The sequence below is a fragment of the Pithys albifrons genome, chromosome 18, assembly GCF_047495875.1.
Source record: "Pithys albifrons albifrons isolate INPA30051 chromosome 18, PitAlb_v1, whole genome shotgun sequence".
Taxonomy (NCBI): domain Eukaryota; kingdom Metazoa; phylum Chordata; class Aves; order Passeriformes; family Thamnophilidae; genus Pithys; species Pithys albifrons.
The window spans coordinates 1,248,905-1,275,739 of record NC_092475.1 but is presented as its reverse complement, the minus strand read 5'-3'; the positions used below and the strand labels follow the sequence as shown (position 1 = coordinate 1,275,739).

General features: G+C 58.9%; 2 protein-coding genes across 4 annotated transcripts; one reads left to right on the top strand and one right to left on the bottom strand.

The window, feature by feature from the left end:
- Positions 1-171: 171 nt before the first annotated feature.
- Positions 172-9,160, bottom strand: LOC139680261 (bactericidal permeability-increasing protein-like). Of its 2 annotated transcripts, none has more exons than XM_071572709.1 (15): positions 9,021-9,160; positions 8,672-8,786; positions 8,017-8,145; positions 7,427-7,582; positions 6,956-7,019; positions 5,102-5,165; positions 4,551-4,642; positions 4,211-4,387; positions 3,938-3,997; positions 3,646-3,813; positions 3,301-3,368; positions 3,035-3,077; positions 2,624-2,687; positions 2,057-2,133; positions 172-510 (listed from the first exon to the last, which is right to left on the bottom strand). In XM_071572709.1, the coding sequence occupies exons 1-15, from the start codon at positions 9,133-9,135 to the stop codon at positions 460-462; spliced, it is 1,443 nt and encodes a 480-aa protein (XP_071428810.1). In that variant the 5' UTR covers positions 9,136-9,160; the 3' UTR covers positions 172-459. The 2 variants fall into 2 exon arrangements, with proteins under 2 accessions (XP_071428810.1, XP_071428811.1); XM_071572710.1 differs by having other exon boundaries at positions 172-507.
- Positions 9,161-13,620: 4,460 nt separating this feature from the next.
- On the top strand, positions 13,621-26,835 carry KIAA1755 (KIAA1755 ortholog). 2 transcript variants are annotated; one of them, XM_071573135.1, is made up of 14 exons: positions 13,621-13,895; positions 16,719-16,916; positions 17,404-18,715; positions 18,824-18,988; positions 19,512-19,635; positions 19,952-20,069; positions 20,704-20,790; positions 20,891-21,007; positions 21,334-21,432; positions 21,689-21,837; positions 22,607-22,745; positions 22,995-23,117; positions 23,653-23,844; positions 23,926-26,835. In XM_071573135.1, the coding sequence occupies exons 1-14, from the start codon at positions 13,893-13,895 to the stop codon at positions 24,910-24,912; spliced, it is 3,813 nt and encodes a 1,270-aa protein (XP_071429236.1). In that variant the 5' UTR covers positions 13,621-13,892; the 3' UTR covers positions 24,913-26,835. The 2 variants fall into 2 exon arrangements, with proteins under 2 accessions (XP_071429236.1, XP_071429238.1); XM_071573137.1 differs by lacking the exon at positions 13,621-13,895 and adding an exon at positions 14,712-14,878.

Sequence of the window (26,835 nt, the reverse complement as noted above, 5' to 3'; positions counted from 1 at the left end):
TGCTGCTGGCCTGGGGGCAGAGCCCAAGCCCAGGGCACTCCACGGTGCCTGCCCATGGCTGGGGCAATGGAAACAGCCAAAGTGGGTTCTGCTCCCTCCCCGCTCCTGCCTGGGCCAGGGTGGAGAGCCCAGTGTGGCCCCAGGCACAGACAGCCACACTGACAGCACAGCCCCAGCTCCAGAGCCTTTATTGCTGCTGAGAGGCCCTGGGGTGGGGACAGAGGGAGGACAGGGGGTGGCAGGGGCAGAGACCCCCAGCTCTGGGTATTGCCGGGTGCGGCCCCGGTCAGGGGACAGGGATGTCCGCCCTGGGGGTGCCGCTGTCCCTGGCCACAGTCTGGGCTGTGAGGGCACCAGCAGCATTGGTGCTGTTTGGCTCCAGCAGCAGGACCAGGGGCAGGGGAGGTGAAGGGGGGAAGGAGGCACTGTCAGTGCTGGAGCTCCTTGGCCACCTGATCTTCATGGCCGGGGCTGGAAGTGAACGTCTGCTCCGAGCAGCAGGAAATTCTGCTGGGAGAAAGAGAGAAAGCTCTGGACTGCCAGCAGCCTTGGCAGCTGCACTCCCCAGAGCCTGCCTTGTCCCAGGAGGGAGAAGGGATTGGCACATGTGGCTCTGCCAGCCCCTGTGCCTAATTTTCACCCTGGCAGGCTTTGGAGGCATTTCACAGCCACGCCTCACTACAACTGTTTGGCATCCCTTGGTGACAGCCCTAAGGTCCCCACCACAGGGCCTCTCTCCACTCCCCAGGGCCCAGCACAGCTCCTTCCACCGGGGCTGACAGGCACTGCGTGTCCTGCTGGGAGCAGCTGTGTCCTGCCCCACAGCATCCCCACAGCCATTGCTGTGTCCTGCCCCACAGCATCCCAATGGGCATCACTGTGTCCTGCTGGGAGCAGCTGTGTCCTGCCCCACAGCATCCCAATGGGCATCACTGTGTCCTGCTGGGAGCAGCTGTGTCCTGCCCCACAGCATCCCAATGGACATCACTGTGTCCTGCCCCACAGCATCCCAATGGCCATCGCTGTGTCCTGCCTGCCCCACAGCATCCCAACAGGCATTGCTGTGTTCTGCCCAACAGGGATCTCTGTGTCCTGCCCCACAGCATCCCCACAGCCATCGCTGTATCCTGCCCCACAGCATCCCCACAGCCATTGTTGTGTCCTGCCCCACAGCATCCCCACAGCCATCACTGTGTCCTGCCCCACAGGCATCTCTGTGTCCTGCCCCACAGCATCCCAATGGGCATCTCTGTGTCCTGCTGGGAGCAGCTGTGTCCTGCCCCACAGCATCCCAATGGACATCACTGTGTCCTGCCTGCCCTACAGCATCCCCACAGGCATCGCTGTGTCCTGCCCCACAGGCATCGCTGTGTCCTGCTGGGAGCAGCTGTGTCCTGCCCCACAGCCATCACTGTGTCCTGTCCCACAGCATCCCCACAGCCATCGCTGTGTCCTGCCTGCCCCACAGCATCCCAACAGGCATTGCTGTGTTCTGCCCAACAGGGATCTCTGTGTCCTGCCCCACAGCATCCCCACAGCCATTGTTGTGTCCTGCCCCACAGCATCCCCACAGCCATCACTGTGTCCTGCCCCACAGCATCCCAATGGGCATCTCTGTGTCCTGCCCCACAGCATCCCCACAGCCATCACTGTATCCTGCCCCACAGGCATCTCTGTGTCCTGCCCCACAGCATCCCCACAGCCATCGCTGTGTCCTGCCCCACAGCATCCCCACAGGCATCACCCCTGGGCTGGCGTGGGGGCTCAGGGCTCACTCTGCTGCTCAAGCTGCTGTAAAGAGTGTCGTGGGAACTGCAAGCCCCGGGCTGGAGAACTGGAGAAGGATGGGCTGCTGCCCCAGACCCCAACCGTGCATACAGGAAATGCAGGGCTGTTTTTTGCCACTGGGCTGTTGGGATCCCAGACAAGGGCACCCTCCTGCCTGCTGCCTCCCAGCATGGCTGAGGAAATGGGATTTGGAGGCTGTGATGGCTGGCAGGAGCTCAGGGGTGGCAGGATGGGCCCCAAGTGGGCCCAGGTGCTCCCCCCCACTCACCTGGTGAAACCTCACAAGGGTATTGGAGAGCTGGATCCTGTCTGGCAATGGCAGAGGGAAACCTGTTTCTAACCGAGCTGGAAAAGACAAGACGTGGCTGCACTGGGATGGGAATGGGAGGGAAGGGAGTGCTGGCCATGCAGAGAAGGCAGCCACCTCCTGCCTGCAGCGCCTTCCTTGCCTCCACTGCTCCCAGAGCAGGCAGAGGAAATCCCTCCCAAGCTCCACACAAGGGCTGGGGGCTGTGTGTTGTGCCATGACAGCCCCCTGGGCCCCTCCAGCCCCGTTCTGGCCCGAATGGTTGGAGAGGCAGAACCAGGGAATGAGGGAGAGGGTCTGCAAAGCATTATGTCATGCATAGGGCTCATTTTTTCCACTGGGTGTGCTGCTGAGAGCATGTCACAGTGGCAAGAGGCTCCTGCTGCTTCACAGCCACCTCCTGCTTAGGCTGTGGCTTTACCCTGGGATCAGCCTTGGCAATGGGGATAGAATTAATGAGCTGGGACCACTCGGATGGAACAACCAGAGGCTGTTCCAGCACTCCCATTCCCCCCAGCAGGTTCTCACCATTAAGCCGGGGCAGCAGGATGTCAGAAGCAAAGATGTTCATTATGGACTGCAGCAGTCGTACCTGGGGAGTGGGGAGAGGGGGAGGGAAAGGTTTAGCCTGCAGGACAGGAAATGTGCAAGCACTGGAGGATGGTTAGGAAAAGAAAAAGAGAAGAGGAACTGGGATGGGCACACACATCGCCACCACACAGACCAGGGGCTTTCTCTGGCCATGCTGGCAGGGTAGGGAATGTAGGGGTGAGAGCAGCCCTGCAGGCTGAGGCAGGAGTTGGCTATGGGATAACTGTGGGATCCTGGATATGCTCCCAGGTCCCACGTTGGGGTCAGAGGGAATGAGCTCTCTCCTTGACCCCCAGCAGGCTCACAGGTCCATGCTGGGGGCTCTGGTCATGGCCAAGGACAGCTTACCGGGAAAGTGCCAACAACGGAGTCCTTCAGCGAGAGCTTGATCCTGCACAGGGGCAGAGGTGGTGCTGTGAAGGATGTCCCAAAGGAGGGAGCAGGGATGTCCCAACAGAGGGAGCATTTCCACCCACCGATGGCCATGAAAATCCTGCTCCCTCCAGCCCCAGGTCCACATCCATGGGACCTCCCCACCCACTCTCTGTCTGGGAGCCTGGAACAGAAACACCCACAGCTCCCTCCTGCCCAGCAGTGGCTGATCCAGTCCATACCTGCCCACATCCAGACTCCCAACTATGTGGCCAGATCTCACATCGATGACAGCGGACACATTCCCTGTCTGGGGAGAGAGCACAGAGCTCTGGCAGTGCTCAGCCCACCTGACCCCAAACCAGACACCCAGGGAACGGCTCTGACACAGCAGGACCACTGCCCGTCTGGGGGCATGTTTGCCCCCAGCATTAAACCTGGCACTTGTCAGCTTGGGTTCTGTTGGGGGCACCCCACTGCATGTGAACAGCACCAGGCACCTGCCCTGGCAGGAGCTGGGCAACAGGACCGAGCAGAGATCAAACTCTTGGTCTTGCTTCACTGCCACAGGTTGTGCCTCAACTCACCAGGCTGAGGAGGAAGAGAGGAGCCAGGCTGGAGTTGGGAAGGATGGCATAAGCCTGGACATCCACAACGGGCCTCAGCGAGATTCCTTCTGGTCCAATGTTCAGGAATGGGGCAGAGGGGGTGGACAGCCTGAGCTTCATCGGCATGTCCGGGTACATCTGCTCCAGCTGCATAGGAGCAGGGAGAGGGTGGGCATGGTGACACAAACCTCAGCTCCTGGGGGAGAGCACCTGGCACAGAGCAGAGCCTTTGTGTACAGGTGCTCTGGGGAGGCAGGGCTGGACTGCTCACCTGGGGAATGAAGGCTGAGAAAGTGGTGGTGTTCAAGTGGAAATCAACATCCTTCGGAATCTGTAGGGAGAGGATTGTCATGCTGGGGCAATGTGGCACAGCAGAGCCCACAAGGGGCCTCCCCCATCCCCATATGCTGCCATGCTCAACATCCCACAGCCCCCAGGTGTCTCACTGGGGGTCCTTTGAGACCACCAGAGCTCCTCAGCAAATGGAATCTCTGCCAGGGGCTCAGGGAGTCAGGGCCAGCCCCAGCCCACCTGCCCTGCTCACCATGGCATCCGTGATTTCGAAGACCAGTGCCCCAGCTGTGTGGTAGGCAATTCCAGCTGTGTTGAAGAAGTAGCTGGAGACCCCAAAGTAAACCATGTGGTCGTGATCCGAAGGGAAGGACAGTGGCAGTGGTGAGAAGGGGACAGTGGAGCGATGGGCCAGGGAGTAGAATTCACCCTGGGAGAAGGGAGAGAGGTGGAGAAGGAGGCAAAAGGTGATGGGGCTCAGCTGCTGACCTGGGCTGGCAAACAGCGCGTGCAGCAGGTACCGAAGGCTGGTTACCCACCCACCTGCAGCAATGGCACTGGTCAAATCAAGTGTCCCCAGGGCAGCCTCTCACCTTCAGGGCTGCATCCAGGGACTGGGCAGTAGCAGACGGGGGTGCCACCAAGGAGTAATCGATTCCAGCCCTGGCATCTATGCTGGCCGTGACTGGAAACATAGAGCAGAGAGGTGAGCAAGAGGGAGATGCTTGGGAAACCTGGGAGCAGATCACCTTGACTGGGATTCAGGTGGTGCAGTGCCTGGGCTTCCCTGTGCATCAGCTCAGTACCAGCTGCACGTGTGCTTGCTTCTCTTTAGAAGCAGAAGAACCCATTTTGCTCCTGGCTGTTTCTCAGCCATGTAAACCAACTTCTGGAGCTGAGGAATGCCAGGGTGTCCCAGCTAAGGCAGCCCGAGGCCCTGTCAGTGCAGGGGCATAGCTCCTGGAGGGGTCTCTGCAGCCAGGCAGTGCAGTGCCATGTCTCTGCTGGTGAGGTGCTCCCCACCTTCCAGCTTGAGTGCAGGAATACAAGGAGATGGGGAGTGGACACAAGGTAAAATCCTGTCTTCATGGCTGGGAAAAGCCAGGAAGAACTGCTGCTAAACCCCCATGCAGCCCTCTGGTACCTGGCAGGGTCCGGAGGTATCTCTGGAGATCATTGTGCACAGACTTGGCCACGCTGTCACACACCTGTGTGAGGGAAAGGCCACGGAGCTGAGCAGGGGCAGCCTGGGCACAGCCCCTGCTCACAGCTGAGGCCACACTCCCTGCTCTGCTGCCCACTGCTGGGTTTCTTCCTTAACAAAGCCTGCTTAAGTCAAAGAGTACACAGTGATGATTGTCTCCATTCATCAGGCAGCACATTAAGCGTCCAAGATGCAAGCAGGGTTTGTACCTGCAACCATCCACTTGCAGCAATTTCCCCTCCACAAAGTTCAGCTCCAGGGAGCTCCTTTGAAGGAATCTCTCATGTGCCCTCAGTCTTTTCCTACAGACCTTGAGTGGTCAGGACTTGACCAAAGCAGAGCAACTGAAGGGGTTAACCCACCCTGCAGGGGCAGAAGCACTGAATGCACTGAAGCTGAGCTTTCCTGAGCTCCTACAACTCTGTGCCAGGACAGAAGAGCACATCCCTCTGCTGCTGTCATCCATGGCTGAAGCCCTGGCATTAGTGGGGATTTAATCCAGGAAATTTACTGCAGGGCAGAGTCCTGCACGTGGCTGAGAAAGTCTGCAAAGCTCCTTCCAGGGCTTTCCCTGTAATATCACAGAAACCACTGGCAGGATCCCACCATCATCTCTCTGATCAGTCATGCAGCTTGCAGAGCTGATATTGAGATGTGTGACCTCAGAGGGAGGAGGGACAGAGCCTTGGGCAAGGCCTTAGGGACAGCAGGCTGCTGCTTTTCCCTGTGCCCAGCAATATTTGTCTGTCTATGCCAGAAACACCCCCCCAGTGCCTGTGAGGATGTTGCTGCAGAGAGGCAAACACAGCCCTAGTCCCAGGGACCTCAATCTCCCTAAGATCTGGATTTTTCTGTGACCTCGATTTCCCCAAGACCTTGATTTCCCCATGAATGTTGCCCCAGACCCTGCCCTCCCCTGCCCCTTGGCCCTCACAACATTGCCCACACAATGACACTGAGGAGTGTGCATGGGGCAGAGGAGGAGCAGAGGAGGCAGAGGGGGCAACGGGGTCCTCCCACAGTCCCAGAGCTGCCCTCCTTCGAGGGGGCAAAATAGCAGAAAAGGCCTCTGAGTCCCAGCGTTGCTCCTGCTGCCAGACCATCTGCTGCCCCAGCCCCCAGGAGCCTTGGGAAAGGCACTGCATGGTACTGGGAATAGTGTCTGGGCAGGATAGGATCTCTCACAGGAGTGGGATTTGCCTGTTCTGCTACTGTCTTCTTCCAGAGCAAGGTTCACATCCAGGGAGGCTGTAACTCATGCCAGTTATCCTTGTAGTAATTATTGCTAACAGCTTGTTTCCATGTCTTGTTGCAGGTCTCCTGCATGTCAATGTCTGTGCCAGGCAGCAGTACCAGGGCTCCCTGACCCCTCTCCATGAAACAAAACAGCAAGTGTCTGAAATCCAGCAATGAGGGTGTCCCCCCAGTGCTGCCCAGCGCCCCCCGGAGTGCAGCTGGTTAAAGGACAGCTGTGATCCAGTTCCCTCTATTACAGAGTTTGGCTGAGGCATAGGATGTAATTGACTGACCTTATGGAAAGAAAAGTCTTTGGTAATTAGGAGCCAATTACACTGGGCTTTAGCCAAGGCTGCAGGTTTCAGATTCACCCTGAGATGCTCTGGAGCCTGCAATACCCGTTCCTCTGGTTTTCACCAAACTGGCAAACACAGCCATTTCCACAGCTGGTTCTTGTCACATCCCTACATCTGCTCTGATCCTTCCAGCACGTCAGCTACAAGGAGGGCTAAAGACCATCAGAAAAACACAGAGGCCTGCCCTCCATTGCTCACGTACCTTGGTCTCCAGAATCTTTTTGAACCTGGACTCAATAGCATTGTGGAAGAGGTTGTAGAGCCACCTGCAGAGAAACACAGAGAGGAGTCCTGTCTCTAGCTCAGGGAGTGCTGCAGAATTCTGTGCCCCAAAAAGGGAGACCCTACAGATGTGGAACCTTGGGGAATATCATTCCCACATGAACTTGGCATCTGGCTTTGCCTCAGGGCTTAGATCTGCAAACAGAGCTGCTGGTAAACCACAGAAGTCTGCTATCTGCCTTAACCACCCACAACCTTCTTAAATGTGCAGCCACAGCAGGAGAAATTCAAGCCACATTTAAGACTAGGCAAGTTCAGATAGGCAAACATCTTACTCCTTACACCAGGACCACATTCCAGTGGCAGAGCCACATTCCAATGGCAGATCCATATTGCCATGGCAAATGGGCTAACACAGAGCACTTGCAGAGCTCCCAGTGAAGTTACATACCCAAGTCTGCCAGAAAAGTGCACCCGGACGTTGGAGATGCGGGTGCTGCAGTCCGAGGTGCTGACAGTGGGTTTCCCAGTGCCATCACTGCCCAGCCTCAGGCTGACTTTGATGTAGACATTCTCCACTTTCAGGTTGAATGAGCCGTGGCCCCGGCTGCAAAGACAGAGGAACGAGACAGGGAGGTTTCTCATTGCCAAGGCCTAGTGAAGGACCTCAAATCAGCTTCAAGATGGATCTATTTAGCTCAGGCTTCTCCTTGTATGGGACATCCAGATGAGAATGGGAAAGATTTTAAACTTAGGGAAAACAACTTTCACTGGCACATAAACTAGAAGAGTTAACCTTTAAATAGAGGGGAGTGAGAGCAAGAAGGGGAGGGGGAAGAGAGACCCACAAGCCCATGCACAGCTCTCCCATCATGTGCCTTGTTCTTGCCTCCCACCCTGTTTTATCCATCACATCTGGAGGAGCAAAGTGACAGCTGCCCAAACACAAGAGAGAGGGAGAGAAGAAAAACCCTGTCCAGATCCAGAGAGGGAGACACAGAGACAGCACCCAAGTGGGGAGAGGAGGAGCTGGGTACGCACACGAAGAACACCTTCACCCGCCAGTCCCCATCCAGCTCGGCAAAGGCGTTGGAGATGGAGACCTGCAGGCCCACGTTGGGGACAGGGGAAATCCGTGAGTACGGCAAGTGGAAACTGCGAAGGTGCAGGCTAAAAACAAATGAATAAAAAGAAAAGTTATGTTGCAGTGGTGCCTCACTCCCAGGCACATGGCTGGGAAGGCAGAGAGCGGAGTCACTGCACCAGCAGCACCTCCAGCTCCAGTTCTGCTGCAGCAAAGCTGTGCCTGGCAGGGACACACAGCGCCTTTGGGAATGTGGTCCTTGCAGCTGCCCATGCAGCAGCTCCAAACCCTCACAGCAGGGAGCTGGGATGTCTGCAGGGGCTGGGTCTCTCTTCTGCAGGGAGATGGGGACCCTAGTCCTGTGGACAAGGCCACTTCTGCCACCTGGACTTTGACTGCACAAAATCCACCTTCACCCAAAGCATCATCCCTGCAGTTCCCTTTTTCCCTTGGGGCAGGATGTGAAGCAGGAACATTTCTGCCTGCACCAAGGACAGGGCCAACATCTCAGAGAGTTGTGGAGGGGACAGGATGGTTCTCACTGCTCCAGAGGCTCCCCACCCTCCCCACCCCTCCTACTCCTCGCCTGGATTGGGCACTGGCAGGGCTCACCTGGAGAGCTCATAGTGCACCTTCCCCACACGCAAGACACGAGAGTCACCCGAGATGTCTGGCAGCTTCAGCTGGGCCAGCTCCTTCTCCAGGATGGTGATCCCGTGCTGATGGGCTGCAGGGACACAGGGAGAGTGTCACTGCCAGCACTGCCACAGGAGCTGGCGATGGTGCATTTGGCACCCCTGTCCAAGGATTCCCTCACCCTGACCCAGGACCCTGTGCTCTCTATGTGGGTACCCATGGATGAGAATCCCCATCCTGTCCCAGGACCCTGCACTTCTCACAGGGTGTGCCCAGCTCTGTGCCTCTGCCACCAGCAAGGAGAGAAATCAGAATCAGAACCCACCGTAGTCCAAGCCTGCCTGGGTGATCCTCACCACAAAGCCGGGGTTGGTGGCTGTGGTGAGTGCCAGGCACTGGGCCAGTGCCACACAAGCCACCACAAGGCTCTGCACTCCCATCCTGGCTTCCCACAGTGCTGTGCTCTCCCTGACCACATCAACTTTATATCCCTGCCAAAACGGGAACTGTGGGGAAGGGAGGAGTGTGGAGCTGAGTGGGGCTTCCCCACAGCCCCAGAGCTTCCTGCTTGGTCACCACCCTGGTCCTCTGTGCCACTGGCACCATGGTACAACCCAGCAAACCTTCACTCTGTGGCACAGCTGGTGCCTCTCATCAAAGGCAGGGAAGGGGCAGTGGAAACTGAGAAGGAACAGCCCAGTTTCCAGCTCAGTGTCAGTGCCAGCAGTACCTGCATGCACAGCAGCAGATGCTCAGTGGAGCAGAGCTGGGTTTGGCAGCTGAGCCTGACAGACACGTTCCTGCAGTCTGCATCCAGCAAAAGCTGGGAACAGCCCGGCATGCCCAGCAGCAGTGCCTCAGCCAACCCTGGAGCAGTGTCCCCAGCCCTGCTGCACCCCAGCCCTGTCCCTGTCCCTGCCCCATGGGCCCTTTGCCTGCTGGGTGAGCTGCTGCTGTCAGACCATGAACCAAAGGCACCAGAGCAGCCCTGGGACACAGCAATAGCTAAAGATCATAAGTGACGGGTTCTCATCCCAGGTGAGAAGACCCCGGGGACCTCCCCACACAGCACACTGGAGAAGGGGCACCTGCCTGGGCTGGGAAGCTGCACTGGGGCAATTACATCAGCAGGGTGCCCTGCACCTTCAGGCCCTGGCATGGGGCTCCAGCACTGAGCAGCCATGCACAGGAGGAGACACCCATCAGTTCTGGGACCCTGACACATCACAGCTCTTGTCATGATGGCTGGAGACAGGGGCAGGAGCTGGGTGGAGCCAGGTAGGGGCAAGGGGACAGCACCCCCGTGGTCCCTCAGCTGGGAGAGCTGGGTCGGCTGGTCTCTCCTTGTAGGACAGAGGTGAGGGAAGGAGAAATGATTCAGTTACTTTCATTTCCTGTTGAGGTCCAGGCACAGGAAACCTGCAGTTGCTGATGCAGGCAGATCTCATGCTGCATCCAGGGAAGTCCTGGCTCTCAGAGGCAACATCCCTGAGCCAAGCAAGGATGTTGTGAAATGCAGTTATTGCTCAACACAGCCACCAGCACAGCCGTCCCACAGTGCTGCAGCCCCAGGAGACCCCAAGGTATGAATGAAGCCATGGAGAACTCTGTCTGTGCTGGAGGAACCCTGCACATGGAGTTCAGGGGGCTTGGTTCCCATTTGCCTTTGTTCCCACGAGTTTTTGGCAGAATCACTTGCAGGTTGCCTGGCAGACACTCAGCAAATGCCCACTGGGCTTGCAGGAATTGCCTCTCCTGTTCTGCCACTGTCCCCTGCCCAGGCCAGGACACTGCTCCCTGCTGTCCCCAGGATACCCCTTGCTCCCCAGCTCAGGGCTCCCTCTGGCCACACACACTCCTCGACACGTGCAGGCAGTTCCCCATCCTGCCACAGCCCTTTCCACATCTCCCCTGTGATACACTGGCCCAAACCACCCAGCAGCCACATGTCAGGATTCCCCAGAGACAATGGGGACCAGACTGGGGCAGGTACTGCTTCTTGGGCTGTGAGCAAGGATACCCAGGCACATTTGCCATCTGCAAGGAAATCCAGACACATCCATGTCCCCCGGTGCCAGAATCAGCCCGGGAATTCCCCAGGCACCCTGTGCCAGTGCCAGAGGCAGCACTGCGGCTGCTCACCAGCCTTCCACCAGCAGGTGCCTGTGGGCTGGGCAAACACTGGGGAAAACCCGGGGACTTGGCAAGCAAAGAGCAAGCAGCCCAGATGGGTTTGTAGGCAACTTGGAAAGAAAAGTCAACAGCTCAAAAGAAAACATCCCCCTTTCATTTCCAGTCAGGACAAGTTCACTGTCACCAACAGAACTGGGCTGTGGCCATAATGTTGGTCACTGTGGTGACCACAGCACAGACTTCACCAGAGCTTGCAGAAACGCTGACAATATTGAGGTGTGGGCAGCTGCAGCTCCTGCCCGCTGCTTCATGTGAGGTGTTGCTGCCAGCCTGATGCTGCCACTGTCACCTGCATGTCCCTCACAGCCTCTGACCCAGCAGCATCTAAAAGTATGTCTGGGGACACGTGGGGGCCCCTCCATGGTTGTTTTTCCAGCTGCAGGCTCAGCGTGACCCAGCCACAGCTGTCCCTGGAGCTGGGAGGGCTCTGGGCCAGCACGGGGTCGATGCTGACGCCAGCCCTGAGCTCTTCATCAAACACAGTCACAGGGGACACCCGGGGACCCCAGAGCTCTCACAGTCAGAGCCCTGCAGGGCACAGCCAGCAGCAGTCAGGGACTCTGGGTGTGGGGACATCAGCATGAGCCACAAGGCTTCCCAGCAGGAGCCCAGCCTGGAGACCAACCCCGATGCTGGACTCACCATCCTCACCCTACATCCCAGTGACATCCCAGTGACACCCCAAGGGACCCCCAGACCAGCACTGCAGTCAGTGTGTCTCCCCCCACCAAGGGTTGCTCTCCTCTCACAGCACACCAGCTCATGATGTGGGGTCTGGGAGCCTCATGGGAGACAAAGGGTGATGCAGAGAGCCAAGGGGGTTGATTTTGAAGAAAAGAAAAATAAAAATGCAGGAATGGTGACCTCGGGCAGAGCCGTAGGGGATCTGAATGGTGGCTCTGTGTCGGCAGAGGGACAGGGCAGGAGGCCACATGCAGCCTGTCCCAGCAGCTGCTCGGGACAAACAGGACATGGAGAATGGTTGCAGCAGAGGGTGAGCTCATGGGGTCAGGGGCCACGGGGCAGTGGGGGCACCCATGAGGTCCCAAAGAGCTGTGCCTTTGGCTGGGCAGGCTCTGTCCCCAGCACCCTGACTCCCAGCTGTGAGCCTCGCTGTCCCCCTGGGCTCACCTCCACATCTGTCCCCTCCTGCTTGCCAGTGCCACACAGAGACTGATCCATTGTGCTGGTGCCAGGAGCGGGTCAGCCACATTGCCTTCCTCCCTGCCCTCAGCCTGGTGCCCGGCAGGAGGTGCAAAAGCCAAAGTAAGCTCTTGGGCTCATTTCAGAGGGGACTACACAATTAAAGAAGCCCACAGCCTTGAGCTCAAGCTCCCCTGCACTCAGGGGAACTACAAAAAGCCTGAAGCTGGTAAGTGAACCAACACAATTAAAGGAGCAATTGGCTACTGGTGGGGAGAGGGAGTTGCCCAGGTGGCCCCAGCTGGCATTGGGGATCCTGGGCAGAAGGCTGGGACCCAAGGGTAACTGGTCTCCATGGCCAAGCCTCTGCCCACCCAAACCACCACTGGTGCCTGAGCCCTTGCAGCACTCGTGATCCGTATGGCCAACAAGAGGGCTCTCTCCAGCTCCCGAGGAAATGGGAAGCAAACGCGAAGGCCTCGCTGGCGCCGTCCTCCCTCCCACACAGCAGCAGCCCAGCTGCACCTCCTCCCGTCTCGGCTTGTTTTCACAGCGTGTCCTTTGGCCGCTCACTGATCCCTGCACAAATGTTCCTCAGCGAGGCTGCCCTGGCTGCCTGCAGCCCACGCCTGGCCATCCCACCCGCCCCAGTCCTGTCTGCCTTCCCAGCCCCAGTCCTGGCCTTGAGCACATTCCCACGAACATGACAGTGGAAATTACTCCACCCTGAGAAAGGCACAGAGGGTTTAAAGAGTGCTGGGCACTGTGAACGGGGCTGGAGGAGCTGGGAGCCCTGTGCCCACTGTGCCTGGGGATGGCAGAGGTGTGCCCACCACGCCTGTGGCTGGGAGAGCTGTCTGTGCCCACCACTGGCAGAGCTGTGTGGAGCAGAACTTTGCCTTAGGGGAGACCAAATCTGTGGCTTTGGCTCTTATGCTGGTTGTTTTTGTACAGTTCTGGTTGCTGAATCCCACGATCCTGCTCCTCAGTAGGTCCTTCCCACCACCAGAACAGCTCAAAGTCCCACTGACTGTCCTGCTGCTGCGCCTTTGGGGCAACTCAAGAATGGGAATTGGGAGCCACGGGATCCATCCGGGACACACACCAGTGCCGGGGGATTATGCCAACCCTGGCTGGGGTGGTTTGGAAGAGAGGGAAACCCCCATAATACTGCATGTATTAAAACATCTGCACACACGTTTACACACATGCACATCCAGCTCTGCATGTTCCCAGTGTATCCAGGACCCCCGGCCTGAAGCTGGGCTGTGGGGGGACCCCCAGTGCAGCCCTTCTTGCCACCTCCCCGGTACTTCTTTCCCCAGGGGTCTTACACTCCCTCCACCACCCCATCCCATCCCATCCCATTCCATCCCATCCCATCCCGCCGGGGACCGCCCCGACCGGCCCGCGGGGGCTCGCAGGGAGAGCCCCCCGTTGGAGCCGCCGTTCGGGAGCGCACGGGGGGCTCCCGGCGGGGAGAGAGAAGCGGCCCCCCGGCCCCCAGCGCTCCCCGGGCCGCCCCCGCCAGCCCCTTCCCTCCCTCCCTCCCCTCCGCCGCCCCGCCCCGCTCGCGCTTTCTTCGTCTTTTCTTTCTTTATCCTTCTTTTTTTTCTTCTTTTTTTTTCCCCCAGAAGAGGCGCGGCGGGCGGAGGGGGCCGGGGGGCCGGGGCTGCCCACCCGCCTCGCCCGCGGCTCCGGAGGCGCCGGCGCCGGGAAGAGCCGCCCGCGGAGCGGGGACCGGCCGGGAGCCCCGGGCCGGAGAGCCCCGGCGGCGGGGAGAGCTCGGCGAGGAGGAGGAGGGACGGGACGGGACGGTCGGTGCCGCGGCTCCCGGCCCCTCCGCCACTTCCTAGGAAACATGGTAATTCCTGGGGCATCCCTCTCCCTGCCGCTGCCCCTCCCCGTGCTCCGCGGGCACCGGGTGGGCACGGGGTGGGCACCGGGAGCGGCAGGAGAGAGAGGTCGAGAGCGAAGGTGGAAGGAGGTGCAAAGGCACAGACGGGGGTGAAGGTGGGGGTGAAGGCAGGTGTGAAGGTGGGTACAAAGGTGGAGCTGGGTGCAAAGGCAAAGGTGAAGGTAGAGGTGAGTCTGAAGGAGGAGGTAGGTCAGTATGAAGGTGGAAGTTGGGTGTGAAGATGAAGGTCACTGCGAGGTTGGAGATCAGGTGGCGAGAGGGCCATGGCCTTTTGGGCAGGTGTGTGCAGGGCTGCATCCCACGATGCTTAAACTTTCCTGCAAAGTTTGTCAGGGTATGGGCCGCTGCTGCTGCGTGAGCTGTGCCAGCACAAGGGGACGCTCAGGGGACCCTCCCAGGACCGACTGGCTCGTTGTCACCACAGCCGGCACGTGCCGTTGCCCCGGGCTCTGCTCAGCCCGGCCAGGCGGTGCGTTTGCATCGTGTCCTGCCAAAGCTGGTGACAGAAGAGCTGCCGGAGAGGGAGAGGAATTGGTATTCAGGACTGGTCCCAGGCTCAAACCTCGCTCCTTCCTGAGCAGGGGGGAGAAAGGAGCTGGAGCTGAGTCACCCAGTGACTTTGGGCATGGGTTAAACAACTTCACCACACCAAAACCCCAAAGCCCAGCCTGACTTGTTGATGTAAACCACTTTAAAAATATGGGCATTTTGGGAGAAATATCAATCTCTATTTAACAGCACTTTGGCTTATTAAAATGGAAATAGCTTTGCAAATGTAAATCTCCTTATGTTCCCTAATGCCTTTGTTCCAGCTCTGCTCCCTAGCAGCGGGTGGAGGGACTGGGATAATTGTCTGCTTTTGGATTCCTCCGGGCTCCTGACTGGCCTGGACGCAGCTTCGCCCACGAACACTGAGCCGCTTCACCATGGTTAGCCCAAAAGCCTCCCCCAGTGATGAAGTGCTTTGTGACACTCCATGAAAACATTTCTAGTCAGTCATTCCAGGCCAAAATATTCCCCAGCACAACCCAGGCTATGTCTGGTGTCTTCATCAGTCCCTGTTTGTCTCCTGACTGACTCACACAGTCCCTGCTGCTGGATGAAGTCCTGGGTGACAGGGCGAGAGGAAACAGCCTTAAATAGCGCCAGGAGAGGGTTAGACTGGATACTAGGAAAAACTTCTTCATTGAAAGGGCTGTCAAACTCTGGCACAGACTACCCAGGCAGTGGTGGAGTCACCATCCCTGGAAGGATTTAAAAGATGGTCAGAGGCAGAGTGGGCAGTGCTGGCTCATCTCTCATGACAGTGTTCAGATCTGGATGGATCCCCCTGTGCTGTTGCAGATTGTGCCTCCTCAGCTCAGTATTGGGATGGAGAAGAAGCTGAGCTCAGAGGAACTAGGTGGAGGTGGGGTGGGTGAGGGTGGTGCCCAGTTGGGTTTGGCACTGGGGACCAGGTGGCTGCACCAGGGCTCCACTGGAGCAACATGAAGAGCTTTGCCCTTCAGCAGAGATTTTCCAAGGAAAGGTCTCCAGTCCCTTCTAGGAACTGTACATAATAAGACCAAGCATGAGGAGAAAGCTCCAAGGGCAGAAAGCCAGGACAGGGAATGCATGAAAGATTAGGGCCCTGAGAAGGGACTGGATCTCCTCCTGCTCTGCCTGGCTCTGTGGCTTCTCCTGTCAGGTGCAAGGGCAAGAGATCCCTGCATGGACCTACAGAGAAAAAGTCAAGAAGAATTAAATGAGCATGACTGCAAAGTGCTTTAGCTAAAGCGCATTAAAGCTAATTAAGCTGAATTAACCAGGGTCTCTTTGTCTCTGTGTGGGCTCCTGGACCAGGGATTAGCTGCTTGAAACTAATGCTCACCTTGAGCTAATCCCACCTTCAGCTAATTCCACTAGACTTCCCAGGTTCTCTCACAGGAGCACAGGGATGATGGCAAACTGTAGCTGCTCAAGGTGCAGGACCCAGATACTTGGAGGATGCTCCTTGTCCCTACTCACCAATGGGGTGCCTTGAGCAGCTGTGCCAGAGTCACCCCTGGAGTGCAGCTGAAGTGTCACAAGAGCTGTGGGAGAACTCCCCTCCATGTGCCAGCTGTGCCAGCTGGGTCCACACAGCCAAAAGCTCCTGCAGCACTGGGACAGTGAACTGGAAACCGCTGGTTCACGTGTGGCACAGACTCAGTGTCCTCATCTCATCTGGGACAGCATCAGGAGCTGCAACACAGCAGAACTCTTCCCAAAAAATGCTTGCAGGAGTAATTTTTAAGTTTGGCAAATTCACCAATGAGTCTGGACCAAAACACCCTATCCATCTTCAGATGTTTGTCCTTCCTCCCATCTGCTGCATTCCTGCAGCAAACTGAGGAGCCCAGCACATCCCCACGCTCTGTCTGGTCTGACTCTGCTTGACCTCTCGGCTGCTGTGGCTCCTTGGCCTCCCCATGGCTGGCGGCCAGGCAAGGTGGCTGCCTCCAGGGGTCATCCCAGGCTGCTGAACCACAGCCCTGCACTGGGAACTGGACCTGCCATGCCTCGTGCCCCGCCTGTGCCCCACTCACTGTGTTGAACTCCCAGTTCCTCCCGTTTCCAGCCCCGGAAGGTTTGGAGCCTGAGCTCAGCATTGCCAGCGTGGCCATCCCAGGGTCCTGGCAGTAACGTGGTGCAGCGTGGGATGGTGGGCAGAGGCACTGGGGTGTGGGGGGATGGTGTCCCTGCTGCAGGGCCGCTCTCTGACCAGCAATACTTTCCTCCCTCCTGCAGGACGCTGGGTCGCTGGATGCAGCAGTGCAGAATGCCCTCCAGGCCCTCTACCCTCCCTTCGAAGCCACGGCCCCAACTGTCCTGGGCCAGGTGTTTCGGCTGCTGGAGACCAGCTACCAGGGTGACGGGCTCTGCTGCCTGCTCCAGTTCCTCATCCCCACCAAGCGGCTCTTCGAGCGCCTGCGGCAGGCAGCCTGTGTAAGCCCCCGTGCCCCGGCCACTGTGTGCCCGAGTCCTGCTCCCAGACCATGGGGCATTTGCCCTACTGCCTCCTGCCTGAATGGCTCCCTCCCTGCACATCCAGTCCTTGTCCCACCCCCTCCCCGCAGAGGAGGCTGTGCACACTCAGCTTCCTGGGATGGCTCCAGCACATGTGGTCCCTGCAATAAAGGGTGGGGGGACTCTGGAGTTACCTTGTCTTGCTCAAGCAGGGGTGTTTCCTCTGTAAGTACATGGGGAGATTCCACAGCATGGGAATAGTCATGGCTCGAGGTGGGCTTGCATGTCTCTGCTGTGTTGGTTTGGCTCAGGGACATCCATCGCGTTGTTGAGATCTTGTGTCCCCATCGTGGGAAGTGCAGAGTCGGGCAGTGAGCGCCCATGGGGGTGGCTGGGAGGGCATGGGGCTGGCAGGGCTCAGAGCTGGCAGGGCTCACTCACACTCTGTGTTCTTCCTCCCTCCCAGGCTCCCTACTTTAACTGCATCTTTCTCCATGAAGGCTGGCCCTTGTGTCTGCACGAGAAGGTGGTCGTGCACCTCGCACCTCTCAACCCCCTCCTGCTGCGCCCTGGGGACTTCTACCTGCAAGCGGAGCCCTGTGAGGAGCACTCGGCACGTGTCACCCTCAAGCACCTCTCCCTGGACCTGCACTCAGTGGAGGAGACACCCGTCCCCGAGGCCGCCCACGCACTGCTCTTCACTGATGCCTGGCTGGAGGAGGTGAACAGCAGCTGGGCTGGGGCCCCCTTGCACACCTGCCTGGTGGCCACTGAGAACGGTGTTACCCCAGTGCCGTGGAGCCAGATTGCCACGCCAGAGTTTGTCAACAAGCCCAGGGCTGAAGCCGATGGTGTGCCCGCAGGTGCCCAACATGAACCTGCTCCTCAGACTGCACCCAAGCCAGCAGCACCCGGCACACCTGTGGTCCATGGCACAGCTAACATCCCTGTGCCCCGTGCCCCATCCCTGTGCAACACTGCGGGCACCATCCCAGGCTGCAAAGTCACCTCTCGGAAGTCGAGCCAGGAACGATACCCGGGACTGATAAAGGTGGAGCAGGCTGGGCTGAAGAAGAAGCCAGCCATGCTGCCCGTGCCCAGCCTCTGCGAGATCATCAGCCAGAACCTGGAGGGGGAGTACGTGGACCTGCTGGAGCAATCCCAGGAGCAGCTGCATGTCCTGACCAGGCCCCTGCTGCCCATGTGCCTACCAGGGACAATGGGGTCTGGGGCCGAGGTGATGCTCCCCTGGGCAAATGGGGCACCAGGGGCAGATGCCTGGCCCTGTGGGGGAACACTGAGCTCAGAGGAGAGTCCCTGCAGCCCTTGCCTGCGGAGGAAGCTGAGCCAGGAGCCGGGGCCACATGGCCCAAGGTGCCGCCACCGTGACTCCTACCTGGCTGCACTGCAGAACCCGGTGAGCTTCGGCTCAGGGCTGATGGCAGCCATTCTGGAGGAGCCAGACAGCCCCAGCCCCGAGCTGCCCCCTGCAGCCCACCCTGAGACCCCTGCACAGCACGGGAAGGGGCCCAGCAGCCCCACACTCCACGGCCGCCAGCACCGCCAAACGACTCCTGGGGTGCCAGCGGAGGTGTTGGCACAGAGGGGCAGCCCCCGGCCCACCCCAGGCTCCAGCCACAAGTTCTCCTTCCTGAAGGGTGCTCGACTTGGGGCAGCCTCTGGTGATGAAAAGGCCACCAGCCAGCACGAGGGGGCCTGGAAGAAGATGTCAGCCATCTACTCACCCAGGATGGGCAGAGCCAGGGCAGCTGGGAAAGGTACCATCCCATGGGGTTGCTGCCCCTCACCAGGTACTCCTGGGGCTTTGCCATTCCTTTGCCTCGTTGCATGTCACTAGCTCCTCTCTCCTCCATCCCTGTGCACAGGTACAAATGCTGCAGCTGCTGCCCCCACGGAGGAGCGGTCCTTGGAAAGCACTGGCTGCAAGAATGGTCCCTCTGTGCCTGGCACCAGCGCTGCTGGCTGGGAGCCACTGGCCTGGCTGGACCTGCATGCTGGGCTGCTGCACTCTGGCATCATCTGCCTGCCAGGTACTGCCGGCACCGCGAGCCCGGGGGATGGCAGGAGAGGCTTCCAGAGGGAAACAGTGGGCTGCTGGACAGGGTGTTCTGGAGGAAGGCTTCAGGGCTTTGCTGGAAGCCAGAAGTACCCCAAGCAGAAAATTTCCTTTCAGCTGGGCAAAAACAAAAGCATAAATGCAGGCAGGCTGTGCAGAGCAGCTGCCTCGGTCCCAGCCGCCCTGAACCCTCCCACACCATTCCTCTCTAGTGAAGCTGTTCAGCTTTTGCTGCCAAACATGTTTGGCTCCTTCCTTTTCCCAAGAACCTAAAACTGTAAAACCCCCATTTTTCTCAGGAAAAATGTCCCCAGCAGCTCTGGAATGCTGGGTATTCATGTCAAGAGCCTCCCCAGGCTGGTTCTGCCCCTTCAGGAGGACTGGAGGGGCTGCACCATGGCAGGCCCTGACCTGAGCACTGATGGGTGCCCTGGCCCCTATGGGTTGCTCAGGGCTGGCAGGTTGTGCCAGAGAGGTCACTCAGCCTTTTCCTGCAGGGAGCTCAGACAGGTTGGGCAGGGCCCTCCTTCTGGTGACCACCAGTGGCAGTGCCTGGGGGGCTGCGTGGTGCTCAACTGCTGAGCTGGCGAGGCTCATTCTCTACCTCTGCTCCCTCCCCAGGTAAGAGCCAGCAGGACCTGCCAGTGATCCCCAGCTGCCACCTGGCTTGGGGTTCCTGGCACAAGTCAGAATGGATGCCCAGCATGCCACACACACTGGTTTGGCACATCCCCAAGGACCCTGGGCTGTGCCCCTGCCAGAGGCACATGCTCTGAGCTCTTGGCTGGGGCATCTCACAGGGACAAGGTCACCTGTGGCTGTGTGTTTCTGCATGCCTGGGAGTGCAGAGTGTGGGAGGAGGCTTTGAGCAGGTCCTGCCCCAGGGAAAGACCCACACTTCATGTGCCACTGCTCCTGCTGTGCTTCCCCTCGCTAGGCGAGACGTGAAGAATGGCGAGAGGCGAGAGGTGAAGGACATTGGGCTGACGGTCGTGGTGGACGCCCGGAGGCAGCCGCCCACTCCGGTCTTGTTCTCAGCCCTCCGCTCCGTCCAGGTATACTGGGCTCAGCATGCCTGTGCCAGAGACATTCTGGGGCAGGTGTCCCTGCCTGGGAGGGAGGGAGTGCTGCCACCCTTTGGGGGACCCTCAGAGCCTCCCCTGTGCCCACTGAACATGCGATCCCCAAAAGTCCCTTCCCAGCCTCACCATCACCCAGCACTGTGGCATCACCCAGATCCCTCCAGCATCCTGCTGCCTGAGCTCACCAGGAAATGGGCTCCACAGTGGCAGTCCATCACCTGGCAGGGTCCCTGTGCTGGTGCCAATGCAGAGCTCCAGGAGTACTCTGTGCTGTCTGGAGACCATGGAGTCCCCCTTGCCACAGCGCCCTTTGCCTCTGTGTGTCCGATAAATTCCATGCCAGCCCTGATGCTCCCCACATGGAGAAGTGTTGCTGGTGTCAGAGAAGGTTCATTCATGTGGCTCTTCATGCAGGTCCTTTGCCACGGAGCTGGTGGCTGGGACAGGGTCACATCCTGAGTGACCCGTTTTCATCTCCCACTCCAGTGTGCTCAGGAGCCTTGTCCTTTGCAATGTGTTCACCAGTCTCAGCCGACTTGGGCAGCCCCAGCAGCCCCATGGGCTGCATGTGTGGTTTGTCCTGGTGACTGTTCCATGCCTCCCACAGAGTGTCTCACCAGGCTGCATCCACACTGTGTTGCTGCTGGCTGAGAAGGAGCTGGTTGCCCACCGTGAGAAGCTGCCCGGGGTGCAGGTGAGCCTGTCCCTGTCCCTGAGCTGGGGCAGGAGGGGGTTATTTCCTGCTTCAGGATGTCCCTGGAGAGGGACCAGCCTTATGAGGCTTGTGCCCACAGGTGGAGACCCTGACGTCGCTGAAGGCCCTGGGCCGCCACGTTGACAGTTCCCAGCTGCCCCCAGAGCTGGACGGTGCCTTCCCCTACTGCCACAGCGAGTGGGTTCAATTCTTCCAGGTGTCTGTTACCACGCCATTAGCCATCCCCTCACTTCCCCCATGCTCCTCTGTCCCCACTGCATCTTACATGTCCTGCACACATCCCTGGAGAAGCAACAGGAAAGTCTGGGAGAGGGCTGGGGAGAGGAGAGCTCTGAGCACAGGAGGGCAGCTCCTTGCTGCCTGCTCCTACCTGCAGCTGCCCATTCACCTCCACGCTCCCTTCCTCCTCAGCTTTAACCTGGTGCCTCACAGTATTCCCTGCTCTGGCCTGGTACTGCTCCTCCTCCTCCTCTCCTCATGGGCAGGCTGTTCCCACTGACCCACTGTGTGTCCCTCCCATAGAAGCTGCATCCCTTCACAGTTGGCCTCAGACGGGCATCGGAGCTGCTGCAGCGCTGCATCCAGGAGCTGCGGAGCACTGACACACTGGCAGGGACACAGGTAAGAGAGATGGTGGCACCACAAGTTGGGGACATTCCCAAAGTGCACATCTGCAGGGCAGCCACAGCAACATTTCATCCCAGTTGCCCAAAGCTTGGCATAATGTCTCCCAGACTGCCTGCTCCTGGCCATGGGGCTGTCCCCTGTCCCCTCTGCTCATCCCCTGGGTGCAGCCTCAGGTACCTGTCCTGTGCCAGCAGAGGCCCCAGGTGAGATCCCAGGTAAAACTCCTGTCCAACCTTCTCTCCCTCTGCAGGACGTGGCTGTGGGCATCAGGAGGCACCAGGAGCTGATGCAGAAGGTGCTGAGCGACTCCCAGCTGGTGCGGGTGCAGCGTGAGGGGGGCTTTGTGCTGGCCAGGCTGCGCAGGGAGGCCACCCACCTGTGCACCTCCGACCATGTCAGGTAGGAGAGGGTGGCTACACTGGTCAAGGGGTGTCAGTGCCAGGGCCCCCCATCTTCTGCTGGCTGACAGAGCCACCTCCACAGGGTCAGCTCGGCCCCCATGAGCACAAAGCTGTTGCAATGCTCCATCCTGCTCTGCAAGCCCAGACCGTGCGTCTGGCACAGCCCAGTGCACTATTCCCCCCATCCTGAGTGGAGAAGGTGCCAGATGCCCGGGAGGGTTTCCTGCTCTGCGTTGACTCAGGCTGGGCTTGGGAAAAGCCACTAGATGGGGCCAAGTCCCGGCCGTGCTGCACTCGGCCGGCCATGCCGTGCTCGTCCAGTGATGTCGCACTTGTCTGGCCGTTCCATACTCACTCATCCAGTGGTGCTGGATTACAGCCATGCTCTTACTCACCCAGCCATGCTATAATCAGGCCGTTCCGTACTCACCCAGTGGTGTCGCACTCATGCAGTGATGCTGCACTCATCTAGTGATGCCACACTGGTCCAGACATTCCACACTGGTCCATTGCCCTTGCAAGGTGACAGCACTAATTTCACTGCTCCCTTGTGCTCCCTTCCCTCAGTGGAGCTGAGCTGCACTGATAAATGATGCTTTCCTATGTTCCCTGCTATCCATCTTGCTCCATGGGATGGTGAGATGTCCAAGTGTGTGCAGGACCAGAGTCAGGAGCCAGCCAAGAGACCTGCTCCACTCCATCTCATGCATCCCTGAGCCCACCCAGCGGCACCTGGCACTGACAGCCCCTCTCCTCCCAACCACCAGGACTGCCATGGAATTGGCTGAGGGGCTATACAGTCAGCTGGAGGAAGAGCTTCATGACCTGGTGTCCCAATCCAACAGCTGCCTGGAGCACCTGGAGTTCCTCCGAAAGGTCCGGGAGCTTGAGACCGAGTTTGGCAAGGTGAGCTGGGTGTCCCTAGAGTGCTGCAAGTTGAAGTTGTCCTCTGTAGTGTTCCGTGGCTGAGTGTTTCGGGCACATTTCCTTTGTTTCTGATGATGACGGAAGCCTGGAGAACAGCAGGACAGCCTGGGCTTTGATTTTCCTTATGAGTGACTGTGCGTGACTGTGCCTGGGCTGGGATGTCCGGGGCAGGAAGGGGAGGTGCTGTGGACACACTGACCCCCTGGCTCCTGTCCCTCTCTCTCTCAGCTGGGGTGCTGGCTGGACGGGGAGGCAGCAGCACGGCTGCAGGAGATGGGCACCGAGGAGTGGAGCCTCGAAAGCTGCCAGGGCTCTGCCAAGCACTTCAATGAGTTCCTCACCCAGGCCACAGTATGTTTGGAGGGGCTTTTCTATAACACATGTCCCCTGGGTTTGGGATGGAGTTTCTGGGCAGGACTGGGTGTCCCTGCATTGTCAAGTCACACTGAAACTGTCAAGGCACACTTGTCAAGACTTGTCAAGTGGGGACTCTGGGCAACCCTGCTCCAGTGGCCGCACTGGTCCTTGGTGTGTGCTGGGCTGGGACCACTGTCCCCAACCCCTGCTGTACTCCATCCATGCAGCTGCCTTGTCCTGCAGAACCTGGGCATCCATTAGATAACAAATAACATGGTGATAAGGATCTGTTCTTCCTGCTCCCCTGCATGTGGAGGCCCTTTAGTCACACACGCCGCAGGAAGGACAAGGCACAGTGATCCCACTTGGGACAGGAGGTGCATTTAGAGCCAAGCCAGGGCAGGGCAGAGATGTGGAGAATCTCTGTGCCCTTTGTTTCTTCTCACTTGCCCAGAAGTCACCATGCACCCACATCCCGGGCCAACACCATTCCCAACTGTGGAGCTTGTTCCTTCCCGCTGTCCTGCAGGCTCAGTACCGGCATGGCCTGACCCTGTGCCGGGCAGTGGCTGAGGTCCGAGGCGCAGCATTCCCCGAGGCAGACGCCTTCCACGTGGCTGCAGCCCTTTTCCAGACAAAGCTGGTGAGCTTCTCCAAGCAGCTGGAGCGGCGGCAGGCAGAGTGGGAGCTGCAGCAGGAGCTTGTCCAGTTCTCCAACAAGGTGTGTGCAGGGGGGGTCTTCCCATGCAGGACCTGGTGCTGCTGCAGCCACAAAACCAGGTGCTCTCCCCTCCCTTTGCAGGTCACGGGGCTGAAGCTGCACTGCGGGCAGTGCTCGGGCCGCACTCAGCGTGGGGAGGGTCAGGCACTGCGGTGCCTGCAGAGATCCTTCCAGAAGCTCTCGGTGGAGTTTGCCCTGGAGAAGCTGCAGGAGATGAAAGCTCAGGTGCGCAGGATGCAGAGCAGCCAAGGGCTGGCAGCCTGGACAGAGGCACAGCACAGGTACCAGGAGAGCCGGCAGATCCTGGAGGAGATGCTGGCAGAGCTGCAGGAGGCCTGGGGGGTGCAGGCTGACAGGCAGGGAGACCCCTCCAGCCCTGCCAGCACAGAGCCTGCAGGCCCTCACACAGAAACCCCAGTCTGCAGAGCAGCCACCAGCCCTGAGCCAGTGGTGCTGGGGGGTCAAGGGGTGGCAGAGCAGACACAGCCCAGCCCTGGGGGGCCAGGACAGTCCCAGGGGCCAGGACAGCCCCGGACCAACACCCCTCCTGGCCCCACACGGAGTGCAGAGCCCAGTTTCCCACAGCCCTGTTGCCAGACGGGGCCCAAGGGTGCCCGCACCTCTCACCACCATGTCTCTGCTGACCCCCCCCTGCCCAAACCCGAGAGTGGAGCCAGTCTGAGAACAGCAGGACACCTCTCCCAGAAGCACAGCCAGCCCCCTCGGAGGCGTCCCCACACCCTGCCTCCCTGGATGCGCTTCCCAGGTGCTGACCAGCCATGTCCCACTGCTGTGCCCCACGGGGCTGCCACAGATCCCAGCACTCCTGGCCCACTGCCAGGGCCACAGGCAGAGGCTGCTCAGTACTTTCAGGTTTCCAGCCAGAGCAGTTTCTCCTCTGAGGACTCAGACTCACAGAACTCCATGGAAGAAGCCCCAGCAGTGAGCTTGGTTTTGCCCTGGGACCTTCAGAGTCCCAGACCACCCTGCCCCTCCGAAAAGACCTCCCAGATTGTTTACCTGGAGAACCACCACACTGAGAGCCAAGCTAAAGCAAATGCCAAGTAAATAGTTGTTCCAGTTGGGACTCCTTCTGTCCAGCTATGGAAGACTCGATCACCAACCAAATGAGACTTCCCATGCTCAGAGGTGGGATGGTGGGACCTCTTACCCAACCCTCAGTGCCAGAATCTTTGGTTCCCTGTCGTTGAGAGTTCTCCCCACCGTGGATCAGCAGTAACCCCATCACAAGCTCACAAGGTTTGTTAATAATCTACCAGGTGTGTAGCAATCTTCCCATTAAGTGCCTTTATCTTTACCAGTGTCAGCCTTGTCTCAGGCAGCAGGGAGGGTTCCCACAGCCAGCAGCTGTGCCTGGAGCATCCCAGGGGAGTGCAGACCTGTGCCAAGGTGTTCCTGCTATTGACTTTGCTCTCCACTCTTCCATGTGGTTTTACCACCCCCTGCATTGCTGCTGCAGCTCCAGCTGGGCCTTTTCTTTGTGTGCTCATTAACACAGGACTAATGCCATTAATGTTAATAAACCTGAGGAGAAATGCCTGGTGTGATCCTCGTGGAGCAGAGCAAGAAGTCATGTCCTGCTGACAGACACGTGCTGGGCTGCTCACCTGGGCTCCAGATGCTCCCACCACTGCAGCACAGCACCCATGGGCAGTCAGTGCCACCACGAAGGGCCCCTGTGCCCCCCATGTGCGCTGCTGCTCTCAGCCCGGCTCTCCTGCTTTGCCACCAGCACCTCGTTCCTGCTCAAAGGACCCTTTTGTAAGGGTTAAGTGCCTCAGGCTCTGGTTCCCCCTCCCAGTACATCGAGGATGGTGTCATCCTGCCCAGCCTCCCCGCTCTGTTTTGGGAACACACGTGCTGAGCCCTTGGGGACCCATCGAGCTGGGTGCGACCTTGCCAATCCCAGTCCAGAGCAGACTGGGGTCCCCAGAGACCACACCCCCGTGGGTGCATCCCCCCACCATGCCCCACCTGTTTGGGCACCGGGAGCGAGGAAGGCAGGCGGGACCGCCCCCCAGCTGTGGGACCAGGCACTGGCCGGTCACCCCCTGGGCAGCCGCAGCATGAGCTAATCAAGAGACATCGGAGGAGAAGAAATCTCTCCCCTGGAGGCTGTTCCAGAAAAACACCCTCCTCCTCCCTGCCCCGTGTGGTCATGGCTCGCGCCCTGCAGGATGCTGAGCCTCGGCAAAGGGCACTCGCCCATCCCAGTCTGGCTGAGCATCACTCATACCCCCCTCAGTCTTGTTTTTGCCAGATCCCAAAGCCAAGCCCCACTGAGCTCCTCTCTGGAGGCTCTGGCACTGCCCTCCTCCTGTTTGGGTCATTCACGCAGCAGTTGCCATTAACGAGGATTGACCCCAGCCCTTCTCTGTCACATCCTGCCTGTCACAGCTCCCAGTCCTACCCATTGTCTGCTCTTTACTTCTCCTTACAGTTCTTTCAAACTCCATCTGCCCCAGCTCAATGCTGCTTTTGCTCCTGTCACTTCTGTCCTGCCTCCACTGAAATCCTGGTTGCTGAGTTCATCCCATTCCTTTGGGCTTAAAAGTCATTGTCTTAGAGGCCCCAAACAGGTTTGCATGTCCAGTTCTTGATGAGTCTGGTGGCCTTTGTCCCATTCTCAAATTATGCCACGTTCTGAATGGCACCAAGGTCACCCAGCCAGGACATTTCTACCTCTTCATGTTATATGTCCCTGCTCCCCATCCCTGTGCCAGCCTTACATGCCCAGTTCCCATCCCCACACATATGGCCAGTGCAAGCCATGCCCCCCTGGGTGGTACCCAGCTCATCACAAGAGCCAAACATCTCTTTTCACTCCAGCATCATTCTAAGCCAGGCCTGACGGGTCCCTCCCTCAATTTTGTGCTCTGCTGAGAGCTGATCTGCTGTGTCCCCCCCATTACAGCTTTTAGGTTGGGGGAATAGCACTTTGCCAGCACGAGGAATCATTCTTCAAACCAG

Excerpts from the sequence above, each read along its gene's own strand:
- KIAA1755 (XM_071573135.1), top strand. Across the intron at positions 18,716-18,823 it reads AGCCAGGGCAGCTGGGAAAG|GTACAAATGCTGCAGCTGCT; the intron begins GTACCATCCCAT and ends CCCTGTGCACAG. Across the intron at positions 19,636-19,951 it reads TACCTCTGCTCCCTCCCCAG|GCGAGACGTGAAGAATGGCG; the intron begins GTAAGAGCCAGC and ends TCCCCTCGCTAG.
- LOC139680261 (XM_071572709.1), bottom strand. The coding sequence starts at position 9,135 with ATGGGAGTGCAGAGCCTTGTGGTGGCTTGTGTGGCACTGGCCCAGTGC. Across the intron at positions 3,998-4,210 it reads TCGAAATCACGGATGCCATG|ATTCCGAAGGATGTTGATTT; the intron begins GTGAGCAGGGCA and ends CTCTCCCTACAG. Across the intron at positions 3,078-3,300 it reads GGGAGTCTGGATGTGGGCAG|GATCAAGCTCTCGCTGAAGG; the intron begins GTATGGACTGGA and ends GCCCCTGTGCAG.